Source organism: Camelus dromedarius, chromosome 25 (assembly GCF_036321535.1).
Source record: "Camelus dromedarius isolate mCamDro1 chromosome 25, mCamDro1.pat, whole genome shotgun sequence".
In the NCBI taxonomy this organism is placed as follows: Eukaryota; Metazoa; Chordata; class Mammalia; order Artiodactyla; family Camelidae; genus Camelus; species Camelus dromedarius.
This window is the reverse complement of record NC_087460.1, coordinates 5,050,309-5,070,932: the sequence shown is the minus strand read 5'-3', so window position 1 is coordinate 5,070,932 and position 20,624 is coordinate 5,050,309. Positions and strand designations below refer to the sequence as shown.

The 20,624-nt window shown below is 58.1% G+C and overlaps 2 protein-coding genes and 1 non-coding gene across 4 annotated transcripts; all 3 read right to left on the bottom strand.

Annotated features, from left to right (window-relative positions):
- Positions 1-3,822: 3,822 nt before the first annotated feature.
- On the bottom strand, positions 3,823-17,918 carry PTPN6 (protein tyrosine phosphatase non-receptor type 6). 2 transcript variants are annotated; one of them, XM_010990824.3, is made up of 16 exons: positions 17,856-17,918; positions 13,025-13,147; positions 12,648-12,842; positions 9,954-10,143; positions 9,684-9,800; positions 9,471-9,584; positions 9,218-9,314; positions 8,801-8,880; positions 8,477-8,626; positions 7,455-7,586; positions 7,181-7,335; positions 5,109-5,176; positions 4,856-5,007; positions 4,667-4,758; positions 4,182-4,322; positions 3,823-4,017 (listed from the first exon to the last, which is right to left on the bottom strand). In XM_010990824.3, exons 1-15 carry the CDS (start codon positions 17,867-17,869, stop codon positions 4,208-4,210), a joined length of 1,794 nt encoding a protein of 597 aa, XP_010989126.1. In that variant the 5' UTR covers positions 17,870-17,918; the 3' UTR covers positions 3,823-4,017; positions 4,182-4,207. The 2 variants fall into 2 exon arrangements, with proteins under 2 accessions (XP_010989126.1, XP_064335073.1); XM_064479003.1 differs by lacking the exon at positions 17,856-17,918 and adding an exon at positions 13,234-13,406.
- Positions 17,919-18,505: 587 nt separating this feature from the next.
- Positions 18,506-20,386, bottom strand: C25H12orf57 (chromosome 25 C12orf57 homolog). Its single transcript, XM_010990826.3, has 3 exons — positions 20,021-20,386; positions 19,495-19,671; positions 18,506-18,733 (listed from the first exon to the last, which is right to left on the bottom strand). Exons 1-3 carry the CDS (start codon positions 20,070-20,072, stop codon positions 18,582-18,584), a joined length of 381 nt encoding a protein of 126 aa, XP_010989128.2. The 5' UTR covers positions 20,073-20,386; the 3' UTR covers positions 18,506-18,581.
- On the bottom strand, positions 20,321-20,382 carry LOC116150409 (U7 small nuclear RNA). The gene has a single exon (XR_004134170.1). It is a non-coding gene; the product is annotated as a U7 small nuclear RNA (small nuclear RNA).
- Positions 20,387-20,624: the final 238 nt, after the last annotated feature.

The window sequence follows — 20,624 nt, the reverse complement described above, 5'->3', positions numbered from 1 at the left end:
TTGCGAGTTCAGATGCCTCCTGGACCCTGTTGCTGCCCTGGGCTACACACACTTTGAGTTGCTCAGGGCTCGACCTCTCAAGGTGGGCTCTTCACTGCCACAGCTCTGGGCCCCCAACAAGACTGGTGCCTCATGCCCTTCCCAATCCAGCCATCTCCGAATGTCAAGCAGCAGAGAAACGAGGCCGCTGGCTGTGCCCGCATGCCACCACCACGTTCCAGTCCCCTGTCCTTGCGGGGAAACAACAGTGGGAACCACAGGACGGCCCTGGGGGTGAAAGTGTGGACAGGAATCATGAAATTCGTGGTGGGGGAGGAGGTGCACCTTGCACGGTTAGGAGGACCTGGGGTCTTGATCTGCTTCGGTTTTTGAAGAAAGATTAATTGTCCCCTGCTCTGCAGGTTGAATGTCATGAAAGGGACAGGGGGCAGCGGATGTGGCCACCCCTCCTCAGGGCCTGGGAGCCCAAAGTGAGATCAACAACTAGACAAAAGCCAGTGAAGTGACCCAAATGAGTGCTCAATCCCTGTCCACACTTTATTCACATTTCCCAAGGCAGGAAGAGGATGGAGGAGCCTGAAAACAAACATGTTTCCAAGTCCTGCTGTGGCTCTGGGCAGCCATTTTGTCTCCTCCCATTGTTTCCCTTTCCTGAAGACTCACCCCCCACCACCCCCAGGGGTAAAGGTCAGAGATGTCTGGTCCGGAGGCGTCCGTGGTCTTCGGGGCTCCCTGAAGGTCACTGCCGAGGGCGCCGGCCGGAGGCCATCTTTACCAGACAGTGTTAGGAGCTTCCCGATTAGACCACCCAACACTGTGCTGGAAGATGGACCCAGAGCCGGCGACAGACATCCGGGCTGGAGCTGGCCAGTTGCTTCGAGAACCCTGACCGCAGGCCAGCTGAGGTCTCTTGAAAGGATACGAGCCAATCCCAAGCTCAAGGTCAGCTGTGGGTTCTGGAGCCTCCAGATGACAAATCACACTGGGTTGGGGGAGGGGCTGGGGCCATTGTGTCCCTTCAGTGGGCAGCCAGCCAACCTCAGAGCCACCTCTTTTGCAACACCCTCTGCTCAAAATGAAGGGGTTTCCAGGGTTGGGGTAGGGGTTACGGAGTTGGGGTCGCAGCCAGGTAGGCACTGGGGACCTGAGACCATGGACGTTGCTGACACAGGGATAGGGGCCTCCATCATTACCCGGCAGTATTAGAGACTCCCAACCAGCACCCAAACACTGCTGGGTAAGACGGGGGCCCCCACCCCGCTGCCCTCCTCCAGGGCAGGCCATCCTAGGCCCAGGCTCCCGACGGAGCTGCGGAACGCTGGCTCCCATCCCCCACCAACCGCGTCCCTAGGGACACTTCCGGGTGAGCCCTATAGCTGCCACCAGCCCCACCCTGGGTCGCTGATCCACTGAGGGCCTAGTCAGGGGCCTAGTCAGAAGCCCCCTGCCCACCTCTTCTCTGCACCAAGCCCCTTCCCCCAACCCCCGCAGCCTGTCCCCCACCACATACGCCCTGGTTCACCACCCCGGCCCCCTCGGCGGTCCCTAGCTCAGCCCCAGGACCACTCTCCCCAGGGCCTTTACCTGTCACTTGGCCGCCTGCCCCCCAGAGAGTGAAGGCTGAGGAGAGGAAGGGGAGTCAGGGCCCGGGATTCCAGACCTAGAGGCCGCCCTGGCCTCCACTCTTCCTTCTTCCTTCTCGCCTGCCCTGCCGGGAAGCGCAGACTCCTCACCTGGGCCCCGCCCGCCGCCCTTGCGCACAGGTGTGTCCTCCTGCCATAGGCTGCACCCCTGCTGCCTTAACCCCTTCCCTCCCAGCGCCAGCCACAGGCGCCTCCTCTGAGGCCTGGTCCCCTCACCAGGCCCTCCACCCTGGCCGCCCTCTCCTACCTGCCTCCTCTGCCCCCAGGGCCCAGGCCTGGGAGCCTGGTCACCAGAGGGACAGAGGGAGGGGCTGTCTTTGGGCCCCTTTGCCTTCCTCCCTGGCCTCACCCCACAGCCACTCCTGCTACCAGCTAGCCTCTTCCCCTAAGGCCTCTGCCCAGGCCCAGAGCTGGAGGCCCAGAGACCCTGAGGTCAGAGAGGGCTCAGCTCAGCAGGGATTGAGTTGTGCCCTGACCCAGGGCACCTGTGCTGGACATCCTGGGCCTGTGGAGGGCAGGCGGGTCCCCACAGGCACCTCCTTGTCCTCACCCTTAGTGTTGGGGTGCCCACCCCTGCTGAGAGCCCCAAGCTGGCCAGGAGCATCAGCACTGACCCGGCCAATCAAAGTTCTGAGTTGCCCTCCTTCGGCCCCCAGCCTTCATCCAGTCCTGCGGGGAGGACCGACCACACTCTGCTCCCCAGAGGGACCCAGCACCCTGCCAGGCAGAGCTGTTCCTGGACCCACCTCACAGCCCTGGAGAGTCTAGGTCCCAGCCTCGGGCTGTCAGCCCAAGGGCCGTTAGAGGGGGTGGGACCTGCCTTTCTTTTGTGTAGTTCAAGCTGGGATAGAAAGGGCGTTGCCAGGAGAGGGGCCCTGAGGCCCACAGGTGACGCTCCACCCAGCCACCCCCTGGAGGGCAAGAGCTCCTGGGAGCTGAGCAGTCCTGTGGCCCAATCCCAGCTCTGCACTCTCACTCTCTCCCTTTAGTTTACATCCTTCTTCACTCCTCTCTGTACTTCTGTGTGGACTGTTTCTGGCTGTCTTCCTCTCCAGTCTCCTCAGTTCCACAATGATGGGCACTGGCGGGTTCCCCATCACGCCCCAGCACCGCTCCAGTGCCTGGGACACGGCGGGGCACTCAACAAAGACAGAGTAGGCTGAGTGACAGCCCAGCCTACTGGCTTCAGGACGCCCACTGCTTAGCCAGGCAGGCAACAGGGAGCTGGTCTTTTTTTAAGTCTGAGCCTCTCACAGACTCCTCCCCAGGAGACAAGCGTTTTAAATCGACATAAAGCCTTAACACAAGGAAAGAATGGCTTGTTGTCCACTCTGGACACAGGGGAAGGAAGAGTGAGAAAAGATAAAACATTGACCAGGAGCAAAATTGTAGCAGCAGCCCCAGGAAGGGAAAAGCAGGGCGCTCCTGTGAGCACCTGGTGCCCAGCAGGGAGGGGATTCAGGGAGCAAGGCCTATGCTCATGGCCTTTATCCATCTTCTTAGCTCTTGGATCTAGAAGCCAGGCCTGAGAATGTGGTTGTGTTCCCCTCGGGGATATCCCCGGCTGCGGATCCAGGAATGCGGGCTCTGGGGTCAGAAGGCCTGAGTTACAATCTTAGCTTCACTGCTCAAGAGCCCCGTGACCTTGAGGGTGGGGGCAGCTCAGCGGTAGACTGCGTGCTTAGTGAGCGCGAGGCCCTGGGCTCGATCCCCAGTGCCTCTGTTAAATTATATAAATAAGCCTAATTACCTCCCCCTCCAAAAAAAAAAAAAGGTTTTCTAAAAAATGAGTCCTGTGACCTTAAGCAAGTTATTTAATCTATCTGAGCCTCAATTTCTCTCAGTGTAGAATAGGAATGATGCGGTACCTCGGTTGAATTAATGCTGCAGTCTTTTTAAATAGCGCCCACCACAGAGCAAGTGCGTAAGGAATTACTGCTGCCAGTTGTGTTCAACATCCCTGATCTCAAAGATCTTCACAACTGCCCTTTCCAGATCATCCTCCACTTTAAAGGGAAGAGACGGAGACTGCGGAAGCCGCCCCATGCTCACAGTCCTCGTTTATCAAGCAGAGGCCAGAACCAGTTCTGTCAGGCGAGAAGGCCTAGCTGTGCCCAAACACGGCCTCCCCTGCCTGCCTCCCCTCCCACCCAAGCGCACGGAGTTAGAGACCCACACACACGGTGATCCTAGGGGCTTTATTTACAGCAGAAGAAGGGCCAGGCCCCGCCGGGGCCCTGCTGAGCTATGTACAGGGTCTGGGAGAGGGAGGTGGGGACACGGCCATTTAAATTACAATAGAATGGGGGCAGGCACTGAGGTCCAGGCTGTGGGTCGTCCACTGGAGGCCTCTGCAGGGATGGATGGGCTGCGGCTGCAGAGAGAGGGGAGGAAGGAACAAGGGGGTGACTGGGACCCAGAAGGGGACACAATGCAGGTCTGGGCAGGAAGGCAGGGTGAGGCTGCAGCCACCCCATCCATCCAGGGGAGGGCACTGGAGGCAGGGGGCCCCGCGGGCCGGCCAGGGAGGAGCGGTACCTCGGCCGCCCCTGGACGCGCCCGGCTCACTTCCTCTTCAGGGAGCCCTTGCTCTTCTCCTTGTCTGCTGACCTCTGCTTCTTCACCTTCTCCTCCTTCTTGTTCTTACTCTGAAGGTTCTCGTACACGTCCTCCTTGTGTCTGCGGGTGGGGTGGATGAGGGTGGCAGTCAGGACACAGGGCGGATCAATCAGCACCAGCAGCCCCTGGGGCCACGCCATCTCACAGGTGGGCAAACTGAGGCCAGGAAAGCGACACTAGACTGTCCTGACACTAGACTAGAAGCCCCTAGAGGCAGGAGTTCCATCTCACGTGTCAGTGTACTGCCAGTCCCTGGCACAGGCCCCACCAGGAGGGCGCTCACTTGTGAACACAGGTTGGAAGAACCAAGCTTGAATTCGAACCCCAACCTCCCTGGAAAGGACGGGTCGGGCTGGAGGCGAGGAAGGAGCAGCTGTGGGAGGCGGCAGGCAGGGGCCACTCACTTGGAGGAGGTGCGGGAGGCCGTGGCGTGGGCATTCTTCATAGCTAGAGGGTAGGTGATGTTCCCATACTCTGACTCCCGGCCCTTCTGGGACTGTGGGAAGAGGTGTGGTGGGAGGGTGGTGGTCCCAGCGGCACCAGGCAATGCCCACTGCCCACCGCGGCCCTGTAAGGCCCTGCTCTGCCCGCACCTGCATGACTTCCAGCTTCTTCTTGGTGGTTTCAATGAACTGGGCGATGGCCACGTAGATGAACTTGTACTGCGCCTCCGTCTGCACCATGCCTGAGCGCTGGGCCCGCACCATCTGGATCGTCTTCTGGATGTCAATGTCACAGTCCAGGCCTGGCGGAGGTGGCAGCAGGATGTCAGGCCCCGGCATAGGTGGACACGGTGGCAGGGCTGCTCACCCACCCGCCCCTGCGTCCCCCAGAGGTCACCCTCACCTTTGGTGGAGATGCTCTCCATAAGCATGTCGATGACGATGATGGTGCCTGTGCGTCCGATGCCGGCGCTGGGGAGAGAAGGGGCACCGCCGTCAGAGGCCTCGCCCGCACCTCCACCTCGTGGGAAGGTAAGGGGGAGCCCAGTGCTCAGTGCCAACCAGGGCGGGGCTTAAGGAACCGAGGCTGCAGTGAGATGAGATGCAGGAACCAGGTCACTGGGCAGGCAAGCAGGGCAGAAGTTTGCCCAACTCTGCAGGTCACATCAGCCAAGGGATCTGGGGGGGGGGGGGGGAGGGCCTGCCTCTCAAGTGCTTAGACACTGCCCCCCAAACACCCATCACTTTCCTCCTTCCCAGCACCCAGCTCCCCCACTACTGCCTGCTTCCACACCTCCTCTGCTCCCCAACCGGGAGATCCAGGACCCCGTCCCACCTCTGTCTGGCCTGCTCCCCAGGCACTCTGGGCCTCCCCAGCCTGAGCGAGGCTTCCCTCCCGGAATTGAGAGGTCTCTTCTGCAAGGCTCCGTTTCCCTTTTTCTTCAGACCCTGACGGCGGGCGTGCAAGGGCAACCCAGAGACAGCAGTGCACGGGGCCACTGGGCTCAGGAAACTTGGGGGAGCAGTGCAGTAGGAAGTCTCCCTTCTCCCCACTTTCTGCCGCCACCCTTGGGCAAGCAGACCCCAGGAGCCTCAGGACCCCACATAGAACCCAGTCCCACCCCATCGGCGGCTGGGCCTGTCAGGCCAATGCCCTGAGTCGCACTGTCTAATTTCAAACCCAGATTGTCAAAAATAACCCCCCTCACCCACTTCCTTCCTGTAATGTCTAAATAAAGGCCATGGGGATTTCAAGAAATGGGGTGGGGGGGGGGGCACGGGCAACAGGATGGTTCTTGGCAATGGGCCTGCCCCAGGAGGCAGAGTCCCTGAGACAGCATGTGGGGGCACCACCAGACTCAGCCCACACAGCCCTGCCCCAGGACACACAGTGGAAAGAAGGAGGAAGTCCCAGCCCTCACTGCCTGGAGTCACACGGAGAGAGCTGGAAGGGAAAAGGACCAGGCAGATTCCCATTTCCCGTTCCCCACCTGCAGTGAGATAGTCAAGCACTAACAGCTCCCTTCTCAAGGGTTTACTGTGTGCCAGACCCAGTGAGGGGGGTCTCACCTAATCTAATCTTCACAGCAATCCTAGGAGATCCTGATTTTACAGATGAGGAATATGAGAGTCAGAGAAGCGAAGTAATTTGTCCAAGATCACACAGCCAGTGAGTGGAGGAGCTGGTATTTAAAAAGGCAGTCTCTGTCCAGGACCCTGTGCCCGCTGTCTCCCACCCACCCAGGCCAGACCGAGCTGGGCAGCCCCATCTGTGGGACTCTTACCCTCAGGCCTGATGGGATCCCTGCTTCTCCCTGCTGGCCCCTCAACTCCCCACTCTAACAGGAACAGGGTCTCCTGGTCATGAACGCGAGGGTCCCCAGTGGAGCTAGTGATGCTTGTGCCCCTCCTGATACATCCCCCCTCCCTGCGCAACCCTGGGGCCGAGCTGGGGGCACTGGCGGGAAGAGAGACACGGAGCAGCAGTGAGGAAGCCTCAGCCTCCCGCCCAGGGCTACAGGTGGAGAAGAGAACAAATGGGGAGCCACACCAACCCCAAGAGGAAACCCCAGCTGGGTAGGCATGTGTGAGAAAACAGGAGTGAGCAGGATCTGGGTCTACCGTCCAGGCTCCCCCACCGACCAGCAGTGACCTGGCAAGAGGCTGGGCCCATTTCCGAGTCTGTATTTGGCAGGGGTGGACTAGATGGTACATCCAGGGAAGTCTGAGAAGCTACCCCCAGACACAGGATCACAGTGGGCTCGGTTCAAGCTAAGCTCCACCCGTGGGTCGGAGCCATCAAGGAACCCAGAAGAGGTGGGGGCCAGGGGAGGTATTAAGTATGTGAATTTCACACTTGTTTGCAGTTTTCTGTAATGTGAATTACAATAGGGCATGGCACTTACTGAGCCGTATTCACTTGCCAGCTACTACTTAGATTATTATTACTAATGTCATTATTATTATTATTCTCACCTGCAGTGCACAATGATGGGTCCTGCGTGAGGCAGACTTTCCTGCCGCTGGTTGATCTGGTCCAAGAAGCTGAGGACACCCCCAGGCTCGCTGGGGACCCCATGGTCAGGCCAGCTCAGATACTGGTAGTGCCAGATCTCCCGAACCAGGTCCCCCTGGGCCAAGTACGTAGGGTTAGTATCCCCTGCTCCCATACATGACCTCATTCTACCAAACCGAAGAGAAGAGGTGTAAGGAGGGCCCTGGGCCAGGGGCAGGGGTGGGGGCCACTCACATTGTCCAGCGGGGAGACCTGTAAGGTGCGGAGTTTGTACTCAGCTGTGTCGTGTTCCCCACAGTTGGTTACAGCATAGGGTCCATAAACACCCTGAGAGCCCACCTCTGGCCAGTATGGGACACATTTGTTCTGAAAAGGGAGGGTGGAGGTGGGGACTGAGGCACCGAAGCAGGACCTGCGCCCCTGGTGCAGGCCCCGTCAGCATCTGATGGATGAATGGGTGAACTGGCTTAGGAGCTAGCCTGGGCTCAGCCTGCTACAGGCAGCAAGACCTGCACCTGAAGAGAAGCAGGCTGGAGTCACAAATACCAACAAGGTGCCGCCGGTGCACCTGTGCCGCCAGGAGCACAGAGAAAGACAGGGGAGCAGGGAACCAGAGCCACTGAGGAGCCTTGTGGAGGGAGAGACTAACTCTCCCTCAAGGCAATGGAAGAAATCAGGAGTGGCTTCACAGAGGAGGGAGCATCTGAGCTGGGTCTTGGAAAATGAGGAGTCTGCCAGGCAGAGATAGTGCAGGGAGAGGAAGTCATCTCCTAGCAGAAATGAGCTCGGGCAGAGGTACGGAAACCTGAAGGGGCCTGGCTGGTTGGAGGCGGCGAGGGCTGGAGGGCAGCCACCAGGCCATAGTGCTGGGTCTGGGAGTGTGGGAGACACTGAAGGGTTTTCAGAGGGGGCAGCCTGCTGGCAAAGTGATAGCTGGGCGGTGGGGGAGGAGGAGGAGCTGACTTCAGAGAGATTTATGAGGCCCCAGGGACAGGAGGGGCTGCTGCCTGGAGGGGCACGGGTGGGGGCAGGGCAGGGGGACACTTTAAGGAGAGAAGCCACTGGACACCTGGGCCTGGTGGTCAGGTGAGCCCAAGGTGGGAATCAGGGATCCAGAAGTCAGCGTGTACCCAGACCTGATTCTCCAGTTTCCCAATAAGATAGGACCCTTGCCCTCTGAGGTGCCCCAAGTTTCTTTGGCTTAATGGCAGTGGCCAAGCAGTGCTAGGGGTGGGGCGGCGTGGGGCTCGGCTTACCCGGCCCTTCTCCACCTCCCGGGTGGTCATGACGATGACGCGGGTGTTCTCCTGCCAGACCATCTGCCAGAAGTCGTTGACCGTGGCCTCCAGGCAGCCCTGGCTGGCGATGTAGGTCTTAGCGTTCTCATCGGGGCCTAGCAGCTGGTTCTGGGTGCGAGGACAGGGACACACAGGACTGTGGGCCTCTTGCACTCCCGCCACCCTCACCCCCACCCAAGGTGCCAGCATGAGTTTTGTCCACATGTCTCTGGGCCCAGCACCCCTATGAGTGGGGTCCAGGAGCTCAGCCTCCCTCCCAAGTGACCGGCGGGCACACCAGACCTTGACGTAGTTGGCATTGATGTAGTCAGACCCAGGGATATTACTGTTGCGTCCCTGCAGGATCACTCGGCTGTGGTCGACTGGGGGTGGGCAGAGAGGACGAGAGAAGGGCCTGGGTCAAACCCTTCCTGAGCTCCCAGGCAATTCCTGCCCAGATGCCTTGCGCTCTCAGAGCAGGTGGGCCGGCAGGGGTGGGGCATCTGTATGGGGTTGGGGTGGGATGCAGGAGGCTTCATTGGGAGCAGAGGCTTTTTGGAGGAGGGGAGGTTCTGTTGGGGTGGGGAGTGGGTCCCTCCTTGAGCTGAGGTTAGAGACCTTATGAGATGGGAGAGGTCGGCTGGGGGAAGGGGGTCTCCTGGGTGAATGGACGCTGCTTGGTGGGGGAGGGCTGGAGGCTGCCCCGGGGAAGGCACTCACATGGAAGGATGTTCTTGTATCGGTTCTTGCTCTTGTTTTCCGGTCGCTGCCCTTCTAGCCGCTGGTGCAAGTTCTTCACCTCCTGCTTCTGCAGACTCTGAGGGGTGAGAGGGGGAAATGGAGCACCAGCCCCTGCAGAGGGGTGACTACAGGGGGAGAGGACTTGGGCAGATCAGTGTGAGGGGTGGGGAGAGAGGGGACAGGGTCTGCTCCGGGCCCCACCCACTGTGTCCTGTGGGTCCCCATCCCGCACCTCAAACTCCTCCCAGAAGCCGGCCTTCGCTGTGTCCTCTGACTCCTGCTTCTTGTTCAGTTCCAACACCCGATTCTCAATGTCAGCCGCATTCACCCTCGTGGCGTAGTATGGCTGGGGCATGGGAGGGTGAGAAGTCAGCTGCTTTCTGGTCTCAGAAGCTCACACGTCTCCTTTCGGGGAACGAAGGCGGCAGCCAGGCCCACCCCTCACCTGCCGCAGGTAGACGAAGGCGCCCGAGGCCTCCTCAATCCCCGTCTTCTTGAAATGCTCCACCAGGTCCGTGAGGCTGTCAAAAGTCTCTGAACCACCCACCGTGTAGCGGCCACCCTGAGTGGGGTCAAGTCAGGCCACCTCTCAGGACCCAAATTGCCCTCCCTGGACCCTCAGCCTCCCACCGAAGCCCAGGCTGACCCTCCCCACGGCCCATGCTGTGGGCACAGAGGCTCCCAACAGGACCTCCACACTGCCTGGATGCCTTACCTCACACATGACCTTGATGTGGGTGACTCTGAGTGGGGAGCCGGGGCCAGCCTTGGGCTGGTCGCTGAGCACAGACAGCACAAAATCTCCAGGCTGGCTGAGGCTCTCACGCACGAGGAATGTCCAGGGCTCACCCTTGGCCTGCAGCAGTGTCTCTGCCTGCCCCCCAGACATGTGGCCATGGTACCACCTAGAGAAGGCAGCATCCAGAAGGTGAGATCTAGGCCAGGGGCAGGCACTGGGCAGACGTTAACAGAGAGGGCAAGGAAATCCGGTCCCCGCCATGTGCAGGCCCCATGCTAGATGTTTCCAAATCCACCACCGTATGTCGGCCCATGACTCTCACAAAAATGCTGAGAGGTAGGTACTACCCATTTTGCAGATGAAGAAACTGAGGCTGGGTGATTGCACATTAACCCAAAGCCCTTGTTGATATGAGGCAAAGCTCAGGAGTTCTAACCTGGTCCACCTCTGAAAGTTTAAGACAAAGGTAGAAAGGTGGGCCAGATCCAGAATATTTGGAGGGCAGAAACCCAGGAAGGGTCTCCATGAAAGACAGGGCTGGGCTAGGGAAAGAGAAACGCAGACAGAGGCCAAACCACAGAGAGTGATGGGGATGGAGAGACGGAAGTCACAAGGGAGGCGCAATGGGGAGAAGTCCCCCCGGGGGGCAGAGAAGGCAGACAACCCCCCTCTGGGTAAAGAGTGGTGTAGGGGCTCTGGGGTGCCCAGGATGATGTCACTCAAGGGGACGCTGGGGCTCAGAGGGGCTCAGTGGGGCTCAGATGGGCAGAAAGCAGAACTAGGACCTTTCCCCAAAGCACACCCCCTTCCCAGGAGGAAACTGTAGCCCCACAATGCCCAGCCCCACAGGAAACCACGTGATGGAAAAAACACAAAACTCCTTCTGGGGAGAGAGTGAGAAGTGAGGTTGAGAGGTTTCCTCAGCCCAAGGACCAGGGGAAGGGGGGCATTTTCCAACCGCAGGAATGGGGGGAAGGAGGGAGGGGGCCAGTCTGTCCCGCCCCAACTCACTCCTGCCCAGAGGAGACTGCAGCTCAGAGACCTCCAGGGTCTCCCACCCTGTCCAGGAGCCCCCCTCCGAGCCACCCCATCCCACTACCCAGGGGTAGGCCAAGGCTCCCCCTGCCTTGGGCAATGGGGAGGGGGCTAACCCTCTTCCCCCAGGCCCCAGGATGAGGAAGTCTCCATGCAAATGTCAGGCTGACCACAGGCAGAGAGCTAGCCATTGAGAGGACAAATGCAAATTCCTGCAGAGGAGAAGGGCCCACTGCCAAGGCCAAGAATACAAGTGGAGGTTTGGAGAAAGAGCCTTCCCCACACACTCCTAGGGTCAGGGGTGAGCCCTGGCCTCCTGGCGTGGGTAACCCAAAGGGCCTCTTGGAGTCACTGTCACTTCCCTAGTCTGCATTCCCTCTGTCCTTGACCTCTCCCAGCCCCAGTCAGAGCACAGGCCTCAGGCTCTTCCCCAGGGGGTCTGCTCAGCTCAAGCCTCTTCCAGCTCCATCCACAACCTGCTCCTCCTGTACGGGGTCTCAGGTAACCCATCCTCCTCCAGCAGCCAGCAGAGCAGATCCTGACTGTGGACAAGGAGGAGGCAAGGCCACGAGGAGTTTAAGAGGGTCTGGGTGGGAAATCCCTGTGAATGTTGCAGGGGGGCTGCAGGAAAGGGGCCAGAGGGGTCAGACACCAAGGAAGTACAGCCACCAGCAAGGTCATCAATATGGCTTCCCTCCTAGAAGAGGAGGCTTCATGTCCACTGGAAAGATGTCTCCAGGGGTGGGCCTCTTAGCCTTCATTCAGCCGTCATCCAGTTCTAAGTTTCTATCAGTGACTTGAATGAAAGTATTGATGCAAGTTGGGAGGCATGCATCTCAGAAAGATTGAAAACTGACAGAATCAAGGTTCGGAATCCTTTCAACAAGCAATACACAACTAGCGGACAAGGGCAAGTTGGTTTGGCCCCAGAAGTGTGCGGAAAAAAAAAGTTATTCACCTTCCCCCTTTATAGGGGCTGCTAAAATGAGCCTCGGTGTAAGGCTGAGTATGTGCCCACCCCCGGCCTGTGCACAGGGGAGACCACATGGGAAGTAGCTAGCCCGATCCTGGGGACCTTATCTTTGGAGCTAAAAAGATGGTAGGGAAATGAGTGTTACCCTGCATCCAGGTTCTAGGCCCCTTACACATGTGACCCTATCATACAGTTTTCAATGGTCTGTGTTCTGGTCAAGGGACTGGTCCAGCTCTACTCAGCCCCAGAGGGCAGACCCACCCCCACAGGGTTGCTGAGCACAGGCACTAAGTATCCCTATGTTCCTCCTCAACACCAGCCTCTCACTCTCTTAACCGGTATTGGGGAAGGGAACAGTCACAGGAAGGGAGATTCTGGTCCATGGGAGGAAGAAGAGCTTTCTAACAACAGAGCTGGCCTGCTAGGAAACGTGGCCACGAGGAGTGGCCCTGTCACTAGTAGGGCCTGGGCTGCCGGCCGACAGGGACCCTGCAGAAAGGCGAGATGACCTTCTGTTCCTCAGGGGTTGATGGGCCCCAGGATCACAGAGAAGAAGGAGGCCCGCTGAGCCCCGAGAAGGAGCAGAGATGGGGAGGCAGGGGCAGCAGGGTCGAGTCCAGGCCCCCTCGACGGGTGGCCGGCCAGGGTGCACAGCCCCTCACCTCTCGCTGGTGGGGTCCGAGCAGTTCAGCGGGTATTTGAGGTGGATGATGGTGCCGTCGCGGTCCTGCAAGACGCCCTGCTGCTGCGTGTAGTACTCCACCAGCTCCGTCAGCGTCGCAAACTTCTCCCCTCCATACAGGTCGTAGAAATCCCCCGAGTTCTGGATCCGAATGTGGGTCACCTGATCCCCCACCCTGCAGGGCGTCAAGCAGGGAGGCCAGTGGGTGCGAGAGCCGAGGTGGGGCCAGGGTGGGGGATGGGCAGGGGTCCCGAGTGAGCGTGGAGCGCAGGCAGGGATGGGCGGACACATACAGGGCCTGGGGAACCAGAAGGGGCTGCCAAGTCCTGGCTCCCGCTGGAGCTGAGGCCCACCTACCTGACGGACAGGGAGAAGTCGCCCTGGTTCTTGCGACTGGGCCGAGCCAGGAAGCTCCCGTGGACCCCGCGGCCCTTGAGCAGGGTCTCGGCATCCAGCCCACTGAGGTCTCGGTGGAACCACCTGGGGGGCCGGGAAGGCAGTGAGGGGAGGTCCCCTGGGCCCTGGGGCACCTTGCCTCTTGCCTATGGTGGATCCCAGGCCCTTACCTCACCATCCTGGGGGGGGGGGGTGTCCCCGGAGCGGGGGAGGGGATGCAGGCCGCAGCGGGTGCCGCTGAGTCTGGGCAGGCCGAGAACGCTGGGGCAAAGCCTGCGGGCTCGCAGCACCCAGGCCACCTCGCCGCCCGTGGTCCTGGTTCTGGGGCTGCCACTCCACTGGCCTGGGGCAGCCGGCAGGGCGGGGACAGGAAGGGGCGCGGCCGACCCCTTGGGGGAACTCACTTGTACTTCTCGTTTTAGAGCAGAGCGAGGAGAAGCAGAGCCGGGTGGCAGTGGGGGTGGGGACGGGGCCCACTTCCCACACGTCTGCCATCAAAGGCCTCAGGAGCCTGGCACTGGCACCTCACACCCGGGACGGGACAGCGTCTCACGAACAAGGACTCTGGTGCGCCTCGCCCACTCCGGGAGACGATCACGCTTGTACTGTGAACCCACACGGTCACATGCCATCTCTGCCTGCTCCACCAGCTGTGTCCACACAGCCTTCTCTGGTCCAAGCCAGTAATAACAGTGATGGTGACATCTATCATTAGTGGAGTGTGACTGTTTACCAGGCACCATGCTTACGTTGTTTATGGCCCTTATCTGACCTGTTCCTCAAAGTAGCCCTATGTAGCAGGTGGCTTCATTATCCCCACTTTCCAGACAAGGAACCTGAGGCTCAGGGAGGGTTGGGAACTCGCCCGGGGTCACACAGTCAGTAAGTGGTAGCAACGGGATGAAAACCAGACGGTCTGGTTCCAAAGCCAGTGATTTTAGCTACTGTATGCTAGGCCTCCGGGCTTCAGAGAATAGAGGTTGGGAGACTTCAACTGGGGCTGCAGTGGGAGGAAGATTCCCTGATTTTCAAGCCAGTGCAGATGCCCACAGAGGGACAGGTGCCCTCCACCCCCGACACACACATCTGAAGAGGTGCCCAGGGGCAGAGGGATGACCCCTGAGCAGCCCTGTCCAGCTGGCATCTCCTCTGCCTCTCATCCTCAGGCTTTGCCTGCCCCCCACCCCTGCCCCAACCCTGCAGTTGGGTGAGGAAAGGAATTGGAGGGGGGAAAGCAGACCTAGGGAAGCAGGTGGGAGCAGAGCCGCCAGCCCCTATGGGTGCATCCACCCTAGGCCTGAGCTGTAGGTTCTTGCCAAGGGGTCTGGTCTGAATTGGCCAAAGCCCTGGACTCTGACCTGGGGCCTGTCTCCTAGGGCTGGGGGCCCAGGCCCTGCCGTGGCTTATTCTCAGGGCTGGTTGGCCTGGAGAAGCCCTAAATACTAAAAGCTCATGATACTTCCAGTAATTCCAAATGCAAACACAAGCACCACCAAACCAAAGCAGGAGGAAAGAAGCCCAACCAAAGATTGACGAGAAACTCCTGCAGCTGGCTTCCCTAGGGCAGGGGGCTGGGTGGCCGGAGGAGAGGGCTGGGAGGGACGTTCCCTTCTCCTCTCCACCTTTCTGAAGGTTATATTATGGGCATGCATTGCCTTTATAAAAATAAGGAAACTAGGAGATGGCAATTTCTGGGACACTTCTTGGGGCTGGGAATGCTCTACGTCGTGATCGGGGTGGTGCTATACACGGATGTCAGTGAATGCGATGATCACCAGACTGTATGCTCAATATTCACATGTACGCTATGCCTCAGAAAAAATAAGGAAAAGTAGGAGGTGCGTATAGCTCGATGGTAGAGTGCATGCTTAGCATGGTTCAATCCCCAGTACCTCCATTAAAAAAAAAAAAGAGAGAGAGAGAAAATAAATAACAAAATGTTCAAGCCCAGCAGAAGTCTATTTTTCTTATAATGACTTTATCATTTTTTTGAAACATCAAACATCAATTTCCCTGCCCCCAAAAAGGGCTACATTCTCTCCCTCTTTCTGGTGCCCTGGGGACATTGCTTGGTCTGTTTATTGCACACTGACTACCTTCAGTCTTGGACAGCTGCCCTGAAAGACCATGAACTCCCTCCCACAGCAGGGGGCAGGAAGAGTGTGGGCCTCTACCACAGTGGGGTCCACCACCAGTCTGGCTCACCTCCAAGTTGTCAAATTTTAGCACGATGACACACACAGAGTATATGTCCAATAAACAAGCTCCTAAGTCCCCATGCACATACATGGTCACAAGCCCAGCCAGGCCCTGCATGTCCACACCCTGTTTGTCAAATACACACACATGCACACACAAGCATCACTTATGCACACACAGTCCCACCACATACACCTCATCATCCATGTCCATCTACACACAGACCTGCAAATAACCACACGTGGCCCCAGCATCCCAACCACACATGAAGTTGCAGATCCATGCTCAGCACTAAACACCCGCTGCACCCTGGCCACAGGCCACTCTCCTTCTGGGGCTTAAACCACTCAGTGGGGAGAAACTACTAGCCACCCAGAAACTCCTGACCATGATAGAGGCAGGAATTCCTCTGAAAGACGTCAAGCCAGAAGATGAACACTAAGGTGTACAGTCTCTGCTGTCCCTTGTCGGGAAAATAAATAATAACCATGACACACAGGGTCTGGAGTTCGCAGAGCAAGTGCACACACACAATCCCACCTGGGCCTTGAACATCCCTGTGATGTGGGAGTTACGTTCCCGATTCCTTTTTTAAGGGAAAGAAAACAGGCTCGAGGAAGCTGAGAGTTGCAAAAATAAGTGCCTACTAATTCAGAAGAGAAAATCCTTTACCTGGGAAGCAAGGAAATAAAGGGAGAGGTGGAGCTCAATGATGATGTGGAAAGACAGGCAGTCTGGAAGCACAAAGTGAAATAATCGCTGGAAAGTTACTGAAGTTCTCCAAGCCTCAGGACCCCTACCTGATAAATGGGCTTAACAAGATTGCCCAAATGCTGCCATAAAAAGCTAATAGAAAATAGACTTTCAGCACAAACAGCTTTCATGTGATGTTATTAATCCACATGCCAACCCTATTTTGTACGTCTTGCTAGCCCAATTTTAGAAACAAAAACTAAGGCTCAGAGAAGTTACTTGCCCAAGGTCACAAGCTAGTGAGTGGGAAGACGACAAACCAAGACTCTGTGTGACACCAGAGTCTACTGCCCTTCCCACCACACCACCTGCTGCTGGAGGAAGAGGTGGGCCTGGCGCTCAGCCCACAACGGAGGCCAGAGGGGCTGGTGCTCTGGCAGACCCAACATTGGCCAGGGCACCCAGGTGGCAGGCCCAGGATGCTCTGAGCAGAGCACTGTGGCAGAGCTGAGCTGCTGAGAGGCTGGGAACCATGGCAGAGGGTCTCACAGGGCCCAGCTGAGCAACCCAGGAAGGATTCTGTACCAAGAGAGGCCTGGCCAACTGTCTGGCAGGAAAATGATGGAGGCAGGTGTGTGGAAGGGATCAGAGACCAGAAGACTGGCTGAGAACCTGGTCATCAGGGCTGAAGGAAAAAACCCGTGCACCTGGGGGAGGTAGGGCACACGGAAAGGAGGGGCAGGTGTGAGAGTGAGAAGCAAGGACCTGAGGATTTGAGGGCGACCAACCTTCCAACTCACGAACCCACCAAGCTGGTCCTCACTGGAATATCCAAACTCCAGCAAGGCAGGGAGGGTATAGCTCAGTGGCAGAGCACATGGTTAGCATGCACAAGGTCCTGGGTTCAATCCCCAGGACTTCCATCAAAATAAATAAATAAACCTAATTACCCCCCCCCCAAAAGCCTCAAAAAACAAAAAAACACAAACTCCAGCAAGGCCTGGTCCTGCCCGGGCCCTGGCTCCCTCCCCACTGGCCTGCTCTGCTGCAGGCACTGTCTTACTTTGTTTGTTCCCACAGGGGGGCCTTTGCACTGCCCATTCCCTCTGCCCAGGGGCGCTGGCCTGGAGGCTGGAGGCTGGCTCTTCCTCCTCATCCAGGTCTCAGCTCCCATGTCACCTGCTCAGGAAAGCCCTCCCTGACCTCCAGCTACAGATGCCATTGGCACCCCAGTCACTTGCTGGCCACGTGAAACTGTTTCATTTTCTGGGTAATACGTCTGAAAATCTGCAATTATCCTTTTTGATGGCTCTTCATGCAGGCTGTCGCCTCCCCCTGGAGTGAAGCTTCGTGAGCACAGGGATTCTGTCTTGTTTGCTACAGTGTTGGCAGCACCTTAAAGGCCCCTGGCATATACTGGACGCTCAGTGGGTATCTGTGGGATGAATGATGCAGAGGACGCAGTGTGAAGGGAAACTGAAGGAAAGCGGAATGAAGGACGTTGGGAAGTTGAGTGGGAACTAGGGAGCTTTCTCAGGTCTGCCTTGCAGACGTGTAATGTTGCAGGTGATGAGGGCTACCCAGGGGGACAGGTCCTAAGTAGATGGCAGAAGCAGGGACCAGAGGGTGGAGAGAGAAATACAATGGTGAAAATAAGTGTCATCTGTCAGGGGGAAAGTGCTAGAGAAGGTTGGGGGGAGCAGGGCAGAGGTGCGTGAATGAGCCTGGAGCTCCTGGCATCTTGGGTGACGCGGTAAGTAGGACAGGAAGCAGACCCCAGGCAGGGGACAGGGACAGATCACACTCACGGGCACATACCTGTCAGGAGTGAGCATGAACACTGCCCTCCCCTCCCAGAAGATCAGGAGACTGTGGCGCCCAGGTGGAGCAGGGGACTTACCCGTGGGACAGCATCTCCCCAGAGGGGTGGGGAGTCACAGGCAGAAGGCCACAGGGGGCGGGGCCAAGCTGGGGACGCAGCTGTGCAGCAGCTCAAGCCAGGTGAGGAAGAGCACTCAGAACTCAGCCACCTCCCTCTCAAGGCTGCCCACCAGGCCAAAGGCACCACAGGGACAAGCCCCTGGACTAAATGTCCCTGGAAAAGGGGCAGGTGGGGTGGGGCTGGCCTCAGACCGCCCACAGCAGCTGGCTTCTCCCTGCAGCCCCAGCTCTGCCTGCCTGTCCAGGGCCTCCTTCCCTCGGGAGGGGAGGAGCCACCTGGAGTTTCAGCAGACAAAATGACAGAACGGGAGGGGGTGGGTGGGGGCAAAGATCAGGAAGTAACCTTGGCCAGGGGAACATCAGCCAATGGGGAAGCCTCTCAGGGCACAGAAGCCTAGAAGCCTCAGGAAAAGTTCAGGAAGCCCCACTCCTCAGAGGAGGTGCCACCGGTGCAGGCCCACCCACCCGGGGTGTTGGGGGCCAGCCCATCCTCCCACCCTGCCCTGGATCCCAGAAAGGATCTGGACTGAGATGGAATGGCCTGAAAGGCAAAGGGAACCGGACCAGGACACAAGGGTTGTCAGGGTCACAAAAGACTGACACCAAGGCTAAGTATCAGGCACATTTATTATCTTCCAGAACACCAAGGTTCTCCCTTCCCTGGCAGTGTCATGGGAGGGCCAACTCAGGAGGCGGCCACGCTGCCACCTGAAGCAGGCCCGTGGGGTGGCAAGGTCATGGGAGGCAGGAAGAGCGCCTTCAGCTTGCCCGACAGGCTGGCAATCTCAGGATCCTGGGCTTCGTAAGACTTGACCAAGCGGGCAAACTTAAGGACACCTGCAAGGGTGAGCGGAGAATTAACCCACAACCCCAGGGGACAGATGAGTCCAAGACAGAACGGGAGACGGTGGCTGGAGGCAGTGTGAGCATGAGTCACTGGCTGCCACCCCTCTGGTAGCCAGGTAGCTGTCTGCCAAACAAGACACATGCAGGCCTCTGCCCTGTGAGGTTTCGATAAACCACTTCCTGGTCTACACCAGGCACAACTGGATGGGATGCAGTGAATGAAAATATCCCAAAGCATTGTGATTCTCACTATCAGGTGAACCATTTTAGCAATTTCATCACAAGACCCAAAAGTATGCACGCCCACAAGATCACCGGTCTATGACCAGGATACAGGAGGGCTGTGGGCCAGCTGGATTGAATCAATAAACACCCTCGGGAAACACCACGCCCTCATCAAAGAAACTGAATTGCTAGCCCTCAGAGATTAGCTGAAACACCTTGAAGGGGCTGCAGAAGTGTGCTGTTATGCAGACATCTCTGCACGAGAAGGGGTTCAGGTCCAGCTCTGCTGTGACCTCCGGCAGTTTATTACTAGATTCTGTTTCCTCATCTTAAAATAGGATAATAGTATAATCAATGATAACTGTAAAATACACTTAGGATTTCGCCTGGCTCAGGTTCACACTAGACCCTGGATCTCTGAGTGCCAATACTGTTAGATTGTGGCTGCCGCCGTGTGGCCAGAAAGGGAACGACGGCTCTATCGCCCTTTCCCCAACCCAGTCCACCCCGACCGCCGTCCGACCCACCTTCCCCGTCGCAGCTGAAGCCATAGGCTTTGATAACCTCCTGCTGAATCTGCGTGGCCACGGGTAGCACGAATTGCAGCATCTTGCCCATGTCGTTGCACGCATTGTCGCGAGCCTCGTCCATGCGCACGGCGTTCTCCGGAGCCGAGAACGCCTGGATCACCTCGGCCAGGACCACTGTGCGGCAGATGAATCCCAGGCGGGAGTCCCGGTAGGCATCAGAGCACCGCCGACAGGCCCAGCCGAGAGTGCAGGGAAGAGAGCAGGGAATTAGTGGACTGACACGGTACTAACGCGATGAACTAGGGCCCCAAATCCCTCCCTCTAGAGAGGAAAGGACCTCTCTTAAGAGCGGGAGGATAGCACCGCGCGCCCCCAGTTCCCGGCGAACGCAGCCACATCTCTCGCCCCAGCTCTTCCCGCCCGCACCCTCCTCCCGCCCGCACCCTCCTCCCGCCCGCACCCTCCTCCCGCCCGCACCCTCCTCCCGCAAGGAAGCCCACCCGGTTACTCAGAGGCTTCTCACCCTTGGCCTGTTCCGCACTCAGAGAGGCGGTCTGGGCCGAGGCGGACGCCATAGGACAAAAGATGCACGTGCAGCGCCTCTGAGAACGCTCAAAAGCACCGAGCCGCCTGCTAGACAGGCTCTCTAGCTGGGTGGGGGTGGAGAGGGTGGAAGGGAAGCTGCACCAGTCGACGCCGGAAGCGTCCGAACCTTCCCCACTACGAACTCTCGGGAACAGAACACACAGCACCTAACAAGGCCAGCAAACGAAAAGTACCGCACCCCAATGAAAAGGATTCTATTGTTATAAACGACGTACGCGGGGGCTTTCCGGTGAGGACCGGAAAGCCTGCTAGACAAATTCTAAAAGAGCTGTTACACTAGGGAATGTGAGCCCGAGGAGAAGTCGGCATAGCCACTAACTCCACTATTGGTGAGGGTGAGCTCCGATTGGGGCTTCCTAACCCCTATTGCTGTACAAGCGACGAGGCACGCTGTAACTTTCAAAGGGAAAAACAGTATTCTAAAGAACGCCCTCAAATTTTTCTTTCTAGGATTTGTGAACGTTTGATACAAGCCTATGCAAATGAGCCGATGCCGATTGGCTGAGAAAGAAGTCAGACAC

What these genes read in the sequence shown, in the direction of transcription:
- PTPN6 (XM_010990824.3), bottom strand. An exon ending in ATACAAGAACATCCTTCCAT is followed by an intron (nt 8,881 to 9,217) that starts GTGAGTGCCTTC and finishes GCCCACCCCCAG; the next exon opens with TCGACCACAGCCGAGTGATC. An exon ending in AGAAGCTGGAAGTCATGCAG is followed by an intron (nt 4,759 to 4,855) that starts GTGCGGGCAGAG and finishes CTCTTCCCACAG; the next exon opens with TCCCAGAAGGGCCGGGAGTC.
- C25H12orf57 (XM_010990826.3), bottom strand. Translation starts at nt 20,072, where the DNA reads ATGGCGTCCGCCTCGGCCCAGACCGCCTCTCTGAGTGCGGAACAGGCC. An exon ending in GAGTGCGGAACAGGCCAAGG is followed by an intron (nt 19,672 to 20,020) that starts GTGAGAAGCCTC and finishes TCTGCCGCACAG; the next exon opens with TGGTCCTGGCCGAGGTGATC. An exon ending in CTTCAGCTGCGACGGGGAAG is followed by an intron (nt 18,734 to 19,494) that starts GTGGGTCGGACG and finishes TCACCCTTGCAG; the next exon opens with GTGTCCTTAAGTTTGCCCGC.